Source organism: Myotis yumanensis, unplaced genomic scaffold (genome assembly GCF_028538775.1).
Source record: "Myotis yumanensis isolate MYYU_CA2020_CCGP unplaced genomic scaffold, mMyoYum1.0.hap1 SCAF_6, whole genome shotgun sequence".
Taxonomy (NCBI): Eukaryota; Metazoa; Chordata; class Mammalia; order Chiroptera; family Vespertilionidae; genus Myotis; species Myotis yumanensis.
Genome location: NW_027223757.1, coordinates 6922225 through 6940443, shown reverse-complemented (window position 1 = coordinate 6940443; position 18219 = coordinate 6922225). Strand labels below are relative to the sequence as shown.

Here is an 18219-nt window from a genome sequence, read left to right as displayed (position 1 = left end):
GCATGCCCCTTATTTCATGATTTCACTGCCCCTTGTAACATAACTGTGTTTGAGCATTTACATATTAAAATGATTATTGCATTATAAATGTTTCATACGTTTATATTTAAGTTAGGACATTAAATGGATGTGTGTGTATAAAGGCCAGTTATAGTGCCTGCTAATTTCATTTCAGAATATTAAATAGGGTGATGCTTTTATGTGCAAAGACAAGTTTATCGTCTTTGATTTTTATTTAATGATTGTGATATTGTAAATATTTATTATACAAAGATGCATGTGTTGAATTTGGTTTGGTAGTATTTTGAGAAAAATCACTATTTTAAATTATCATGTCAAAAAGGGTCATTCTGCATCTTCATATGTTAACACCTGTCTACCATAAACCCAGGTTACTATTGAGGTTAGCAGTTTCCATTCGTTGCTAAGACGTTAGTATTAAACTATTGCTTATATATGTCCACAGTAGAGACATATACAAAAGCCATCTATCTCTTAAACACAGTTCAGGAGAAAACCCCAAGTGAAAATAAAAATGAATCTGCGGAGGTTGACCGAGGGTAGAGAACCCAGAAACTTCCCTGGCCTTCCCTTGGGCCTCCAGGGGCCAGCCTGAAACACATCTGCTCCAGCAATCTAAGCTGGGCACGGCTTAACTCAGACTGACTTCTGCAAGTTCATTTCAAGAACAGTCAAGAGATCACATGTGGCATTTTCTCCACAGAAAAGGAGCGCATCTCCAGCGAAGACCCCCGAGCCATGTTACTCAGCTGTTTTACTCATTATTGAGCTGCACTGCAATGCTAAGAGTGCCCCTACACCCAGGGAGTGAGCGGAAGTGTTCCCACCCCACTTTCTGGGCACGACGCCAGCTCACACTCACAGTGAAATGGGCAAGGCTTTCCCACAGCTCCTTCCTGGTCACCGGGCCCATGAGCAGACCTCCGCCCCCAGGCTTGGCCCTCAGTGTGCTGAGAAGCTGCCGGTGAATCACACTCCCAGCCTCTTCTGGCCTTGGTTTGCCAAACCCCTCCCCATCCCCCAGGAAACTCTGAGAAGCTGGCAGGGCCGCCCCTTTGAATCCAATCACTCTAATCGGTGAGGGCTGTTCTTCCCTCCCCCACCAAGACCATTTTAAAGGGAAGATGTTCACTAACTCCAGGGAATCTCCAAGTCACTGAGTTTCAGGAAGTTCGGCAAAATAAACCATTCAGGGATATGGTGGGGGGTGGGTTATGACTGGGGGATACCAGCTCTGCCTACAAATACCTCAGAAAATTCCCCAAATGTCATGTGACTTCACACAGGCCTCCTCAACACCCCCATTTCTAAGCCAGAAAATCCCAAATTCTTGGGAGGGTTCATTTTCTTTTTTAACAGGAGCACCCGTGGTCGCAACAGCCACTTGTAAATCGGAAACGACCTCAAACTCTTTTTTGTTAGCTTTGTGCATGGCGCAAAACAGAAATACTTCCACTCCGTGTGACTACGAGTAGGAAAAATATACAACTGTATTTAAAACGCTTAAATTAACAAGATAGTACTTTTCCATTCTAACAAAATATCATACATTCAGCTTACACAAGAGTTAATACCCAGACACACTTTTCCAAAATACCTGATGCTACTTGAAAATTTGTGACCGTGAGACTCGCCAAGGCTTTTCTTATCGGCTGAACGTGGCCGATTGAAGAGCGGTCGGTTCTCCTCTGGAAGATGGACACTGAACAGGTCCCACTGCGAACCGACGTCTCTTTCACAAACTTAAGTCCTGCTGCTTCGTTTTTCTTAAGGAGACTTTGGCTATCAGCAAATCTTATAGCTTCTCTTCCCTCAAAGACGATAACATCTAACGGGACACCCTCGGGGCCTTGTAGAAAGGGCTTTGTGTGTGACCAGCCCTCTCTCCGTGTGTTTCTGTGTTCATCGCCCTGAACTGAGACTGGGATGAACAGGAGATGAAGCAGGTGTGACCCGTGTGCCCGCGCACCTCTGCTCCGCGGCAGACACTGCCGAGTCATGTGATCTCCAAGGCAAAGCTGCTACCCTCCCGCACGTGCTACGGCGCTTGCACAAGCAAAACCGAAGTGTTCTCCCCACTGGCTTTCTCGGGCGGAGAAGTTGGACCACAAACCAATACATCTGTGCGACAATGGTCCCCAACTGTATCCCGCCCCCAAACCAACAATGCCCCAGGTCCTCCCATTGGCCCCAATCCCGGCAGAGGCTGTGGGCTGGGTTGTAGAGTGTCTCCGGGTTCGGACTCGAATGAGGCCAGAAAAGCCAACTCTACCCATCTCTTCCCTCCGCCTCCACAAGCCGGCACCGAGGGCCTCTGGATCGGTTCCCACCCACTTACTTCCACCATCCGACAAGGGTGGCACACAATTTTCCAAAAAAAAAAAACCACACACAAAAGAATCTGCAAAAGGTGTCTACATAATACTGTGCATGAAAGTCAGAACGGTGGCCCACTAGGAAGAAAGGCACTTGTGAGCGGGAGCGGGCATCCGGAGGGCAGGGCTCAGTGAGTCAACAGTTTCAGGCGTGTGAGCCAGCTGACCAGCAGGGACGGTTCCGTGGCCGGGGCCTTGGCCCCCGACGAGGCGGGTTTCTTCTTGGTCCCTTCCTCCTGGAACGGGATGGTGGCGCTGCTGTGGAGATCGGAGCCGAGGTAGCACCTGCTGCCTCGGATGTAGTCCGCGCCTCGGACCAGCTGCCGCTCCGTGTGGGGCCTGGAGAACCGGTATGGGGGGGAGGCGCTTTCTTCGATGATCGGCTGGATCCGTTCGTTACTGAAATACCGGCAAAGGGCATCCTCACCTGTTGTCAGACAAAGACCACAAGTCCATTAAAATGACCGTGCACCGCCTAAGTGGGTCCAAAGCCCTCTCAACCTTCTGATGCCCTTTGATGGCGGGTACCACAGCCTGCCCTCCCCCAGGGATGGGCTAGGAGGCCTCGCTGACGGCCAGGCCCACCCCCTGGGGGTGTGGAAAGTATAAATGGCCGAGGGCCATCATAGTTTGGGCTGCTTTCCCTCCTGAGAGGTGACAGGTGGGCAGAGCAGAGACAGAGAGCCCGCCCTCCGTTACCAGGGTGAGGGTTTTCATGACTTCACTTGAAACCAAGAGAGAAAGCTGCTAACTCCATGCTCCTTCCCCATCGTCCTTCCACGATGCTTGCAGCACATAGCACATGCTCCTAGAACAGGGTTCCTATGCTGGAGCGCCCCTAAGGAGCATTCAAAAAAATGGGGGTGCCTTTGGATGAGTGGACAAAAGGGGCCACATGCAAACCTAACAAGTTCAGGGAAGGCCTGCATGGAGGTCTTGCAAACTCAGAGACCTAGTGACCACAAAGGATGGTCTGAAATTAAACTTTAACTAAAAGCAGTTGTGGTGGATAGTTACATCCTAGGCTGGTATCTTCACTAACAAGGTCAACCTTTACCTTAACTGAGCCTATCTGTCTTTTTGCATCTATAATAACATACCCTTGAAATGTCTGGGTGACTTATAACCTCCCGTTTTCTGGACCCCTTGGAGCACAACCTAATGTGCTAGGCGCCAGGACAGATACCACAAATTCCTTCACTGTTATCATGTTCATTCTTCCTGCACCCACCTAAGTATGTGTCTATCGTTTTACTTTTCATCCAATCCCAAAGGACCCCTCCCCCTCCCCCCCCCCCCTGCTTTCTGCCGCCTCTCTAGTCTATCACCAATGGATTTCATGTGATCCACCTACGTCCCTCCTTTGCTTGCAATGTATAAATATAGAGGAAAACCCGCCATTCTCCAGAGCACTATCCCCATTCGTTGAGATACTGTTTCCCGGCAATTGTCGACAGTTTGGCTCAAATAAACTCACAAAAATTCTTTACGGGTTTGAATGTCTTGTTGTTTTTCTTTCACGTTAACAGCTGTCACCTGAATGAAGGGCGGCCACTGTTCACCATTCATGGAAGGAATCCAAAACATTTTAATGCTCTGCTACTCGGGACAGTTCCCAGCAGAAAGACTGATCCCACCCTAAGAGACCCCCCTGGGATTGGTGACGGGTGATTATGAAACGGAATAGAAACCTACAACGCAGGCCACTTGGCATTCTTTTGACCATAAAATTCCACCTCTAGAAACGTGCAAAGATCTCCGTACAAGGGTGCTACCTGAAGCATTGTTCACGATGGGGGTGGGGAATGAATAAGAACAGAAATAACCTAGATGTCCAACAAATACTAAATAAATAGGTGTTATAGCCATGAGATGGAATACTAATGCAGCTATTAAAAATGTTCTAGATAATATTCAGCTTACATAGTGTTAGTGCACACCTCTTCCTCCCACCCTGCACGCTTTTCCCAAGTGTGTAATTTTATCTATGAAAACAGCTGGAAGAGACACGACACCTGCACCTGATGGTCCCCAGGTTGGGGGAAGCAGACCGATGCTGAGTTTCATGATGCAGCTGAGCACCTTCGAGATGTTCTTCCAGTACTTGATTTGCATTTGTAATCAAAGGGCAAAAGTTACTATAAAAAAGTGCCCGTTGTAAAAAAAAAAAACAACCACATAGTGTCTGAGTCGCTTGATATGAAACGTCCAGAATGAGCAAACGCAGAGACAGAACGTAGATGAGTGGTTGCCAGGGGCTGAGGCGGGAAGGAATGAGGCATGGCTGCCCACAGGCCTAGGGCTTCTTTTCGAGAGAGTAAATGTGCTGGAATTAGAGATGATGATGGACACACAACACTAGGACTATCCTAAAGAGCACTCAGATGCTCCCTGCCACAGGGTGAGCACGGTGGTATATGTGAGTTCCATCTCAATAAAGCTGTTATTTTTACCTTTCATTCTAACACGATCATACAAGAAAAATGTGGGAGTGGGGACAGGGGGTCAGGTAGGTTTCCATTTACTGATTTCACACTCCCCGTCCCGCCTCTCACCCCATCTCTCAGGACGTAAAGGCAATAAAAGGCCACATCTGAGCTTCAAAGGCTAAGAGGACGGCAAGATGTTGACATTTTAAAATCTAAACAAAGGACAGCCTGCCACCTGCTGACTGCTCCACAGACCTTCACTGTAACTGGAGGTGCCCTGGACGTCAGACAGGTGTCTTCTGCCTTTTCCACATTAGCATAACCCAGGTGACGCGGGTACTCGGGTGACAAACGTTACCAAGTCCCAGGGAGATGTCAGGGGTCGATTACTGTGAAAGTTGGGCTTTCAGAATGTTTTTCTCCTTCCCTTCGCCATCTAAAGCCTGTGGACTTCAACCTGCCACCTGCTTTGTTTTAGCACTGCAACAGCAATGTGAGAACGCCCTGCCAGTGCCGACATACTCCAATATAATGGGCAAAAAAATAAGAATACTTATAAACCTTTTTCTCAAGACTGGTGCAACAATCAGTAACTGACCATAGGGAGGACTGAACACAAATTTCTTTTCTAACCGTAAGTACCTTCTAACACAAGAAGGATTTGGGGGGAGGGGGGGCGGGAATCCATGTTTGTTCATGAAAAATCAAACAGACTCCAATAATCATAAAATTTAGGATGAGATTACATATCGAATAATTTATTTCTACTTGTTTAGAAACCGGACCATGGATGTCTGCAGCCTTTTCAAAGCGCACACTGCTAAGGAGGAGATTTACAAGCATTAATAGGACGGCATCATTCTGCCATTCTAGAAATATGTAGGGTCTGAGGTCGTCAGCATTCCTGACTTCATAGTTAAGATGATGGGGCTCAGAAAGGCGAAGTCCTCTATCCAGTTATCCCAGAACACTTAGGAACAGGACTGAGATCCGGGCCTGGGTCTTCTGATTCCTGGTCTGATGTGATTTGCTTAAACTTACCTTTCTTCCCATGACTGCGAGGTCTGGCGAAAGGGTCCACGATCCCCATCCAGCTGCCATCCGCAGGCATGGACAAAGGCCGGGGCTTGCCTGAGGGGGTGGGAGGGAGCAAGGTGACAGTGGGTGACTGGGTGGCTCAGAGAATCATCACCCCCTTTATTTGTATTCTAGACCGCCACCCCTGCAGGATCACACTCACTTAAGCAGAAGCAGTCACATATTTTAAAGTAAGGAAAATAACTGAAAGCATCCACAGCGAGCCATGGGGACAGGGGGCGCTGAACTTGAGGCTGTGGGTGCACAGAACGGAGCCACTCCGAAGCTAAAACCCAAGCTCTGAGATTTAAAACGGGAACATGATCTCACCCACCAGGCTTTGATGCCAAGCGGAGTGATGACTCAACAAGGCTGCGCTTTGGAGGAAGGAATAAAGGCCTCATACTTCGAATTACATTGAGGTTTATGCTTTTCCTCAGATTCCCCTCAGCGCCTGCCAAATCCAGCCAGCCGTCCCTAACGAGGAGGTGGGGAAGAGAAGAGCAGCACCAAACACACACTCAGACACGTACCGTAGGACGGCGTTTTCTGCCTCATTTTTGTGGGCAGAATGTTGGTTTCAACCGAATACCCAGGCAACTGATCGGAGTCGGCAATGGTGAACCTCCGTCTCCTGCTCTCCTGGTCCAAGAAGGAATTCGGGGACTCGGAGCCCTTGGGGCCGGGCGCCGGCCGTTTACACTTGCTGAGGCCTCCGTAAACGAAACTCCCATTCTCGTTCCTGCAAGGCAGTGGGAGGTCATGCACTGGCTTACAAAGAGCCACTTATAGGAGGCGCCCATAAGAAGTGCCAACCACCTTTCCACGGGGGGAAAAGCATGGCTTTTTCAATCCCAGTTGTTTCTCAAATACATAGAAGCCCTGTTTAATAAAGGCAAATATCATGATCCTCCTATTTAAAGAAGGGAAAATACATGTTTTTCATATGTGCTCAAACGGTACACGTGTACCTTTGAAAAGAGGGCTCCGGCTTCCGTGAACATCTGTCCTATCACTGGGTCACCTACTCACTACAGGAATCTCGGGTTCAGGTGGGACCTGTGGAGCCATTTCTCTCATGCCCAGCGCAGTGTCTTTGCCAAGATCCAGGTAAAAAGACACTTGCTGTGAATGGAGCTGTTAGATTTGAAAATTATGTCAAAAAACACAAAGGGCCCTTTACAGCCCCCCAGTGGAGAGTGTCTATTTTCTGAACCAAGTACGGGAACTGGCAACCGCTGGATCTTCGATTGCAACTTCATTCTTTCTAAATGTCAGCTTATACTAAAAGTTGAAATTAATTTTCATGTGTCCTAGTTACCAGCTGGTTACATGTTTTGCATTTAGTAAATCCCACTAGGTGATCCCTGTAAAAAAGTACCAGACAAAATACAGAATCAACTGAGTCCAAAACCATCCGAAGATCAGCCTAGCCAGGGTGGTGTCCCCCGTGAGCCAGCTGCCTATGTGCCCCTTCCCCCATGAATCTGTCTCCTTCCACACTTTTCAACCTGGACTAGAACTTCCCATTCACAAAGCTTCCATGACTCACCCCTCATTCTCTGTAACCATTTGCATTCTTCATGCCTCAGAAAATATCCTTCACTAATGACATGACATGTGTTGGGGGGGGAGCACACAAGCATATGTGCCTCCCCAAGTAGATTAAAAGCTCTCGCTCCTCTTCCTGCTCACTATATACATCGCCCTCTGTCTTACCACTGCCCTGTGACCAGTCACTGAGACCCAGACAAGAACACTCAGGGTTGGGAGTTAGAGGGGGGGTGTCCTTCCTACAGTTTCAACAGCCCACACACTGACCATCAGTGACACCCCTGTGTTTTGCATATGCAAAGGCAATGCCTCTAAACACACGTAGGATCCTATGGCCACATGACTCCAGTCTTTGTCTACAAGGAAGAGTTCTATCTCCCAACCAGAAAGCCCTGATCACCTACGGCGACTGCTCTACATGCTATAATACGTTCTAGGCAAACCAAGACTCAAAGAAGAGGAAAATGACATTAATTCTTCTTCGTGCCAGACAGGAAGTTTGCACCTATGACCACCTTCATCCACCCCCCATCCCTATCCCCTAGCCCCCACTCCTAGGGTCGCACTCTTGAACTGCAATTTTAAGACTCAGCCCTGTCACATGGAATTCGGCGATGCTTCTTCTCCTCGTGATCTTCACACCCACTCAGACTCTCCACGAACAGGTGGCATGCACACCACACGCACGGACAGGGACCGGACAGGGACCTACCTGGGAGAGTAGGGCACGGCCGGCGGCGGAGGGATGTACAGATCCAAGATGGCCGGCTTTTCCTTCTTCAGCGAGGTATCCATGGTGCTCTCGGGAGACTGTGACGTGGTGGGCGGAGGCGAGGTCTGGAACAGGAGCAGGTGCACAGGGTGGAGGTTACCCCGGAGACTGCTCTTGGCGCGCGTCTCCCCTCCCCAAAGCCAGCGCCACCTTCCCCCACTCCCCACCCCGGGTAACGAGGCCGCAAGGTCGGTGCGTGCTGACAGCTGTTAGCTACATTCAGCTTGTTTTTTCTCTGAGACACTCACCATTCACTGGGAGTCCCGAAAGACTAGATCAGTGGTTCCCAAACTTATTTGGCCTACCGCCCCCTTTCCAGAAAAAATATTACTCAGCCCCTGGAAATTAATTTTTTTTTAAATTTTAATAGCAGTTACTCATCGCTCCCAAATGCACCTGTGGCCATCATCGCCCCCCTGGATCACTGCAGCGCCCACCGGGGGGCGGTAGCGCCCACTTTGGGAATCACTGGACTAGATGCTTAGTGAGAAATAGGTTCGTAAATAGGTGCCTGGGTTAAAATCCTAGCTCTCAACAAATAATGTAACCGCCCGTGCCTCCGTTTCCTCCTCTACAACAGCCATACTGACAGCACCTCTTGCACAGGGTGGCAGTGAGGATTGGACGAGTGAGTGAATACAAATGGCTAACTATGTTATCATTGACTGGGAGCGTGAGCTTCGAACTCAGACAATCTGGGTGCCATCCTGTCTATGCAGGAGGATATGTTCCAGGACCCCCGGTGGATGTCTGAAACCTTGGACAGTACCGAACCCTATGTAAAATATACTTGTTCTATACATGCATACCTATGAAAAGTTTAATTTATAAATTAGGCACAGTAATAGATTAATAACAATAAGTAATAATAAAATAGAACAATATCTTACATAATAAAAACCTAATATGCAAATAACCGAACGGTGGAACAACTGGTGCTATGACGAGCACTGACCACCAGGGGGCGGTGCTCAATGCAGGAGCTGCCCCCTGGAGGTCAGTACACTCCCACAGGGGGAGCCTCTCCTGCCTCTAAGGCAGCTCTAAGGACCCCAAGGGGGATGTTCGCCTGCCAGCTTAGGCCCGCTCCCTGCGGGCCTAAACTGGCAGGCAGACATCCCCCAAGGCGTCCTGGACTGCGAGAAGGCACAGGCCGGTCTGAGAGACCCCCCTTCGCCCCCCAGTGCATGAATGTCATGCACCGGGCCTCTAGTACTGTAATAAAAGTTATGTGAATATGGTCTTCCCCCCCACACCTGTCACAAAACTTGGCAGGGGTGGGGGGCGTGTCTCATCACACACTCCTGCAGGAGGGATATGGGCGTGTATACCCACAGGCCATTGCAGCCAGCGGGCCCAGCTACCATGAGTCGGCTGCTAAAAGCTGTCCCCTTCTCTGGAGAATAGCCCTCGACTGGCAGCTCCCCTTTTGGGCACAGCTACAGGAGCCGGTGGCTCTGTGGTTCCACCTGTATAACAGGCCGAGGCTAGGCTGTACCTGAGACGCCACCTTGCTGGCTTCCGGCTCCTTATCTGCCTGCCTTCCTCCCTCACCTGAAGCACATGTCCTCAGAAATCAGTTTCACAAGCATCTGTCACACGTTCTGCTTCTAGGAAACCTTGCGTAAGACACACCCTTCCCCGATGGCATTTGTGGGTGCGCCCCAACAATAGCGTTTGTCTCCTCTGGGACATGCCCGCCCATCTGCCACACCCCGCCTGGCGTCCCAGGCTCCAAAGTGCTCCCACCTCCACGGGAAGGGTGCCTTACCCACCCGGCCCACCCCCCTATCCCCTTCTTCAGAGCCCGACTTCTGTTCTGGGTACCCAGCAGCTGGCAGTCACCCCATCATCTGCCGATGATGAAGGACGACCTCTGAGATGTCAAGTACCACTTTCTGAGAATCACCCCAAAATTGAAAGATGTTACACCTTGCACGGAGCAATGCACACAGAAGCATCAGGGGTGTGGTTGATTTGTTCACTTATTACTTAAGAAGGGATTCCAATTCCATGCCCCTCCTTGCTCCACTCTCCACGTCCTGTTATTTACCACCACACACACACACACACACACACACACACACACACACGGAACACAGTAAATGTGCTCCCAGTGCTCTGTGCATCACCAAGCATCCAAATGGACAGCTTGAGATTACTACCGTTCCTTCCAGTTGAAGATTTGGCAAAAAATCAGTTACATACAAATTGCCATCCTAATCTTAGAAAAGGGCAAAGGGCATTCAAATGTCGTTGCTTTTCATCCATGGTTTAGGAAACAAAGGCTAAGGACTGATGTAAATAATAAAACTCACTAGAACTCGGTCTGCTGCTTATTATCACCCAAGACTGGCAATTCTAAACGACATCTAAACAATGGATGACTGCTCGCACCTTGTGGATTATTCCCACCCCCCCCACGCCCCCCCCACCCCCTCACCGCCCCCCCCCCCCCCGACTCAGTCCCAGGTGGTCTCTCTAAGGTTAGCCTTGAAACTGGAAACCTTACGTCAGTGTGCACTGAAAGTGAGAGAGAGGGCAGAGAATGAACTTGGTGCAGCGAAGGCAGCCCCCAGCCACAGGTGGCTCCCAAACATCTGAAATGTGGCCAGTGAGCTGGAGGAACGGGACTGTTAATTGTATCTAAATAGTCACACGTGGCGAGTGGCTAGTACATTGTTCGGTGCAAAGCTAGACTGTATTTTCATATAAGTAGGGTTCCAGGAGAATTATGCATGCTCAGACTCCTGACACCAAGCTCCTCCCAATTCTCATCTTGCTTTTTGGGGACAACTCAGACACTTAGCACTGTCCAGGCCCTACCCCCAGGCGAAGGCTTACCCCCACCAGGGGGACTGGACCACATACCTGCACGAGAGGCGGCTTCCAGCGCAGGTTTTTCAGGGGCGCGGGGGTAAAGTGGAAGGAACCCGTGGGGCGCTTCTTCAGCAGTAACACGACTCCGGTGGGATTCTCCCTCAATTTCTTCACCAGGTTTTTTAGCTGCCATCCCACCTTCAAAGACAGAAAATGAAGAGAGGGGACTCACTCAGAAATAAGGCCAAAAAATAAAATAATAAAATCTATGAATGTGTCTCAAGGATAGAGTCACATTGGTGAGCAAATAGCTATAAATAGGCTGATACAAATATGTTCATCTTAGCACTACTTAGAATGATGGAAAATGGGATATAAAGTGAAAAATTTAAAAATTCAAGCACAATGCCTCTGGATTTAGTTAAAAGTTCTAGAGGGGAACATTAAGTCTTAATTCACAGTGAAAAACTCACCACAGTTTGCCGATTAACCTGAATGACTTCATCGCCAGCATGAATCTTCTGGGATCTGTCCGCAGGAGACTATTAGAAACAGAGAGATGCGTCTTATTTTTTCAGCTTTATATTTCTTTCTGCTTTCACTTCTTGCTCCTTCTTTCTTCTGTAGACAATGAGCAATGGAAATATAATTTTCTCAAGAAATTTATTACATGGTGTACATGTGTTCCCTGCAACTACATCGTCTGTAGAACCTGGCGAACGAATACTTGGGTTATATTTTATCCGGGGTCTGTTATAACAGACAATCTGCCAGTTACAACAGCCTGGGTCACGTCACCTACCAGAGAGTGGGGCACACTGTCGACATGATGAGCCGACAAAAGCCAGTGGTTCATCTAAAAGACACCTTACCTTTACTCTTAGCAAAGTTAATCTTGTGAAAGCTGACCCACTGTTTAACATGTAAAGACCATCACTCCATCACTGTGTCATCCCACCTCCTAGTAAGTGATTGTTAAAGCTAAATCTTATTGTTCCTCAGCCTTGTTTTACAGGTTGTCACAGTGGTATTAGAATAGAAAGATGGTGAAAAGAGAAAAATTTGTTAGAGACAACAAGTTTAAATTCTTTTCATTTTCAGATTGAATTCAAAATAAACACATTTCAGGTGTCAAGACAAACTTCCAGGCTTTGTTTTGCCAAATAATAGTTTATTAAAAATTTGCAAATATAGATATATTCACATGTGTGTACATATAGATATATTGATTAATCTACTTGTAAAATATTTTGGCCATAGTATTTTTGCTCGTTTAATTGAACTAGAATCATTTATAATTAAAATATATTACATGGCCTGGCTGGTGTGACTCAGTGGTTGAGCATCAACCCATGAACCAAGAGGTCTCCTGGTTCGGGCCCATGCCTGAGTTTCGGGCTTTATCCCCAGTAAGGAGCATGTAGGAGGCAAAGGAGCATGCAGGAGGCAGCTGATCAGTAATTCTCTCTCATCATTAATGTTTCTACTCTTTCTTCCTCTCCCTTCCTCTCTCTGAAATCAATTAAAAAAAAAACAACATATTTTTTTAAAAAAGATATATTATATGAACAAAAGAGAAGGAAAAGATAAGCCTTTGATTTCAAATGATAGTCAAATGTTGTCTAGGCCAGAGTATCTTATTTGGTACCTTATATAAATGGCTGAATTGCCAACAATTTACAACTCTCCTTAAAAAAAAAAAAAAAAAATAGCACCTCTAAACAGGGCGGGGGGTGGGGCTTCTGAACTAAACTCAAGACATGCTTGCTTCATTTTCTCACTCAACTGTTGTGACAGGCTCAACAAGAAATGAGCAAAAGCAGCATGAAACTGAGGAAACGTTCCCTTTGATTCATTTAGGTCCAACACAAAGCACAGGTGTGACTGTTGTTTGTAAAAAACATTTAACATGCTGCCGTGACAACCAGCAGCGCCTCACCTGAGAGACTAGTGTTGTGGAGAGCAGAGGGAGCTGGCCTCCCTCCAATCTCTCTCTAGAGGGAATTAAAAATAAATGCACGTGTCAATGCTCCTTCTTGCCCTGTGTGTCAGGTGCTTAACCCACAGCGACAGACCAACTTTTCCAGTTCATCTTTCTGGGCTAACGATTCCTTTAAGGTAAGCATCACATTATAAAAGATGGCCTCGAGGCCAGGGAGCCCCTGTTTACAGATGTGCAATCTTAAAAAAACAAGCCAATGTCCTGAATTGACTCCCCTTGCTAAGGATCTCCATGCATTCATTTCTCAAATGACCTACCAAGTGATTAAGGGCTGTGCTTGGCAGAACACTGGTAAAGAGAGAGCCCGATACCAAAAGTCTCCCCAGGGCAACAGCCCTTGCCTATCTTCACCAGGAGGCGGGCTGCTGAAAAACGATGCTTGTTCTGGTTTGCAGCAGAAGGGTGATGACCTGAAGAAGAATGTATCCATTCTTCAGAAGCTAATCTAATGCCCACCTCATCTCAGGGGGTCAGGGGGGACAGGAGTATGTCAAGACTCCTGTAAAGGTTTTGACCAACATCAAAAAAGAAGCCTGATAGAGAATCACTAGATACTGTTCAGCCTGACCTTGAAAAAATTATAGTGGCTTCTCAGATAACCTCCAAAAAAAAGTGGGGGGAGGACTGGGGGACTGAGATGGCCCCTGACATTGCTTCAGCCTGGAGTCCAAGATAGAGGACTATGGAAACCATGGGTTTGGCAATGCAGTGGCTGATTTCTGCCCACTACCACCCACCACAGGCTTCCATGAAGACATTCTGACTGTGAAGTCACTGAGAGCTTACATGACAGCTGGAAAGCTGACCCGTGGCTGGCACTTTCATCCAGCACGAACGGTAAAAGATCCAGATTAAGCCCATGAGCAGTGGGCTCTTACCTAACCTCCCACCCTCATCTACAAGTTTTAGCGAGTGCTCAGCACATTCCAGGAACTCGGTGAATATGGCTAAATGTCTGAAAGAATGAATGACATTCTCAAATGGATTACCAAATAGGATAAGACAAGTGTTCATTTTTTTTTACCTTTAGCTGGATGGAAACCACCTCTCTCTGGATGACTTGGATCAACTACCCTGAATCACTCATCCAGTCTTATGAGTCTGGTAGGAATTCTAGGAAATGTATCATGATGTTTGACATTTCATTTGGTTCAAAAGCAACTTATTTAGTCTCCCATTCAACTCTCATCCTTCAAACAAAAGGGGGGTGCATTGTGAAGACAAAAAATCTGTGTGCCTTCTGAAAAAATATTATAGTGTTCTACACATATATCTAAGATTGAAATGGCTTCAAGACCAGAGAATTTGGAACCACACAGGTCTGGTTGTTAATTCAATCACCAGATCACCAGTGCAAAACTTCACCTCAAAAAACTGAAATAACATTCACCGTCCTTCTGAATCCATCCAACCCTAAAACAACGCACTGAGCGGTACACGAATATATTCTTGTCATGGTGCAGCTGAAATATACAAAATGCCAGATAAAGATAAGAGATGAACTGCGTAATCCTTATGCAGTTTTTCTTTTGCACCCTCCCCAGCCTAAAAGCAGTACTGTTACTGCCTATCAGGTGAGGTGGTATAAAAATTCCTAGTGATGCCCAGGCCGGGTAGAGTCTCGTTCCGATATGCCAATGTTTCAGGCTAGACCTCTGATCAGGGCCCATACAAGAGTCAACCGATGAATGTATTAATAGGTGGAATAACAAGTCAATGCCTCTCTCCCTCTCTCTCTCTCTCTCTCTCTCTCCCTCTATCTCTCTCTCTTCCCCTTCCCATATCTCTCATTCAATAAAAAAAACCTCCCAGTAGTTCTCAGTATAGCTCAACAGAGAATGCTTAAAGACACTATCATCTTCTACTTTTCCATCTGCCAGAACCACACAATTTATCTATAATTCATTGACTGCCTTAAGCAATGTCATTTTCTTACTACAAAAATCAACTGTGTGTCACAAACTCTCATCAAAGTTCATGCCATTTTATTTTATCAAAAGACCTAGCAGCTGAAGCTCTAAATTCAACACATATTTTCACCAGATTAGAAAGTCGGTACCAAACTTCTTCTATTTTAAGAAATCATTTCCTCTTGTCTTAGGTGATTAAACAGTAGATTAATTCCACAGACACAGGCTTCCTTTACACAGATCCTGGAAGCCAGTCAAACACTCTAAGTTTCATATCAATGTCATGTAAAAGCTAGCCATATTATAGGTTGCCAAAAAAAAAAAAAAAAAGCATTCACTTAGCTCTACTTCTCACAAATTCAAAATGTTTGAAGGGCTATAAAGAAATACCATTCATGTAGCAGAATTTCCAAAAGAAAGATGACAGTGTACAAAGTCTCTTGCAGTAGAAACAGCCTTGCTCTTTCTATTCAAAGGCTGGAGGGGGGGCGGGGGGGGGCTAAATTGCATTATCATGCCAAATATTATGAAAAACAACTCTACAAAAAGAATCTATGTCATGCAAACATCCCAAAATAGTTGCTTTGGTGACACATAAATTCCACTGAACCAGAAAAACACACCATATTTTACACATCTGCTTACCAATTCTGTTGAGTGATTCTCGACAGCAAAGAGATCATTGTTTTGTATTCATGCATGAACACTTCCAGGGTGCAAAAGGAATACTTAACACAAGGGGGTGGGGGTAGAAACTGGGCAAGGTACATGAACAAGAGCAATAAAGGGCAATTTAAATAATAAATTGACAGCAGCTGGTGATAAGCAGTGTGTACTAGCAACAGAAATAAGCAACACGGGCACCCACGCCCTCCCTACAGATAACAAAACAGCGGACACACATTCGAATGAAAAGTGTGGGTCTCTGTGTCTAATTGGCTTAAACATCCAATAGCTCTTCCAGTTAACGGACAGGCACTTACGTTCTCCGTGGTTCCAGTGATCACATGCAGTCCATCGTAGGTCGATTTGATGTACATGCCCTAGAGGGAGTCACAAATATATTAACATTCAGAAATGCAGCCACAAGTGGGACTTGAGCTTATCGAACATTAAAGGCAGTCCCTGCAGAACAATACTCATTGTTAAGCCTCCTGAAACATTGTGAAACACGACCCTGAGAGCCGCGAAGGACAGCTACGCCAACCGAAACACTCGTGAAAGCAATGGGAAGCGGCATCTCTTTGATGCTGTTGCTTGTGTCCCAGGCACCCCGAATTTTGCCATAGCTCTAGGGACTTGGAAGGAATCTTCTCAGCCCCGCAGCATGAATGAGGCCTTTCAAACGAGGACTGTTCTCTCCTGACCACCTCTTTGTCTGGCGACACAATATAGTCAGTTACATTTGAGATCAGCAGTCGTGGCAGGGGACTTACTCAAGCCACTAACAACCCAGACCAGGATTATGAACGAAGATGGTTACCAACACTACAGAGGAAGTAAACTAGAAGCAGGCACCCTTCCGTTTTTAAGATACATACACTCCTTCCTAACGGGCCTTCGAGGCACATTCAGAAGTGAATTCGCCATGTCATCGAGGACACGTTTCTGCAGTTTGACATGTCAGATATAAAAAAATGTTTATTGAACTTTTTAGAAAATATACTTTTATTGATTATATTGACTTGGGAGAGGAAGGAGAGAGAGAGAGAGAGAGAGAGAGAGAGAGAGAGAAACATCAATGATGAGAGAGAATCATGGTTGGCTGCATGCCCTCGATGGGGATCGAGCCTGCAACCCGGGCATGTGCTCTGACAGGGAATCAAACCGTGACTTTCTGGTTCACAGGTTGATGCTCAACCACTGAGCCACACCGGTTGGGCTACTGAGCTTTTATAAGATGGGGAAAGAGAGCAGAAAGTTGATTGGGCAGAGTAGTGGCTCAAATAGGTATCAATACCACAATAGCGTAGATCCTCCCAAGAAGTCATTTTGACCCTGAACTCGCCCTTCAGGGTCTCCCCACTCCTCTCCTCTCTGGTTGCTTTCATCCTCAGAGTGAGCAGCTTCTCCCCACATGCGGTACTCCTCCACCCAGAGCATTGCTATAACTTTACCATCTGAAATGGCAGCTCCATTTCTGCCCACTCAGGCCATTTCTCCGCTTCATGTACCTATAAACTCCCCCTAAGAAACCTTCCTGCCCAGTCTGTTATAATCCACCATTCACTCTGAAGCTGAGCAGTCTCCGCATACATAGTTCTACTTAATGAGAATGAGGGCTTGTCGATGTTGGCTTGCTTTTTGGTTTTCTGTCTGAGAGCAGACTGCCTTGATATCTTCACACAGCTGCTAGGCACTCTCTCTCCCTCCTCCTCCTATTCTCCCTCCTCCACCTGTTCCTCACTGGCTCCTCCCCATTCTACTCCTCCTCCTCCTCCCTCCACAGCAGCTACAGTAGCCATAGCCACCAACCACTGCACCTGTACTATGTGTCCAGCATCTGGCGCTCAGCAGCCATCATCTGACTTAATGCTTTCAACAGCCCTGTTATTATTATTCTCTTTTGACTGAGGAGGAAACCGCCATGTAAAGAGGTTAAATCATTTGCGGGCTGGTGCTAAACCCTGACCGAAAGCCTCTAAGCTCACCAATGGGCCTCAGGGTTCCTTCACTTAAACTTCAGCATGTTAATCGCATGGGCTGCATGCCAGAGACCAGGCAATCCAAGTGTCCAGGTGCTGAGCTAGGTAGCGAGGCATCTGCCTGTGTGTATTCTCGGGGCCTGGTGTTACAGCGCTCAGACATGACCGGTGAAGCATTGCTGAGTGTTTTTGTAAGAGTCACTCCTTCCAAGCAGCCTCCTCTCCTCCGTCCTAAGCGCTGACACTTGCGGAGCACCTGCTGTTCTGCACCGAGACCAGCTTTCCTCTGTGCGACTGTTGTCTACGTCCCTGCATTGCTAAGTCCTCAAAGTGAAGCTGTGGAGACAATCCCTTCAAGGTCTGAGTGGGCAGTTTTAAACCTTATTTATTTTTATTTTTTAAATTTTACTTATTTAATGGATTGGGGTGAGATTGGCCCACATGAACATGCGTGGATTTCGATGCTACAAATCTGTATATTGCCCCATGTACCCACCACCCAAAGTCAGATCTTATTTTTATACTTTGAAGCCACAAAACCTACCAAACAGGTGAAGATGGCAAATTCCTAGCGACATGACGGGGGACGGTCTAACTGAATTCTATCGATAGTG

At 47.0% G+C, this 18219-nt stretch overlaps 1 protein-coding gene across 3 annotated transcripts in view; it reads right to left on the bottom strand.

Moving 5' to 3' along the window:
- Positions 1-1793: 1793 nt before the first annotated feature.
- CNKSR3 (CNKSR family member 3) overlaps positions 1794-18219 on the bottom strand; it is a 74964-nt gene continuing 58538 nt past the window's right edge. For 2 of the 3 annotated variants that reach the window (XM_070417431.1, XM_070417432.1), the window contains 7 exons: positions 15944-16003; positions 11522-11590; positions 11100-11246; positions 8169-8293; positions 6436-6644; positions 5867-5956; positions 1794-2823 (listed from right to left, as the gene is read on the bottom strand). In XM_070417431.1, the coding sequence (XP_070273532.1) occupies positions 2525-2823; positions 5867-5956; positions 6436-6644; positions 8169-8293; positions 11100-11246; positions 11522-11590; positions 15944-16003 (999 nt within the window). In that variant the 3' untranslated portion in view covers positions 1794-2524. The remainder of the gene's footprint in view (positions 2824-5866; positions 5957-6435; positions 6645-8168; positions 8294-11099; positions 11247-11521; positions 11591-15943; positions 16004-18219) is intronic. The other variant, XM_070417433.1, reaches the window with a different exon arrangement.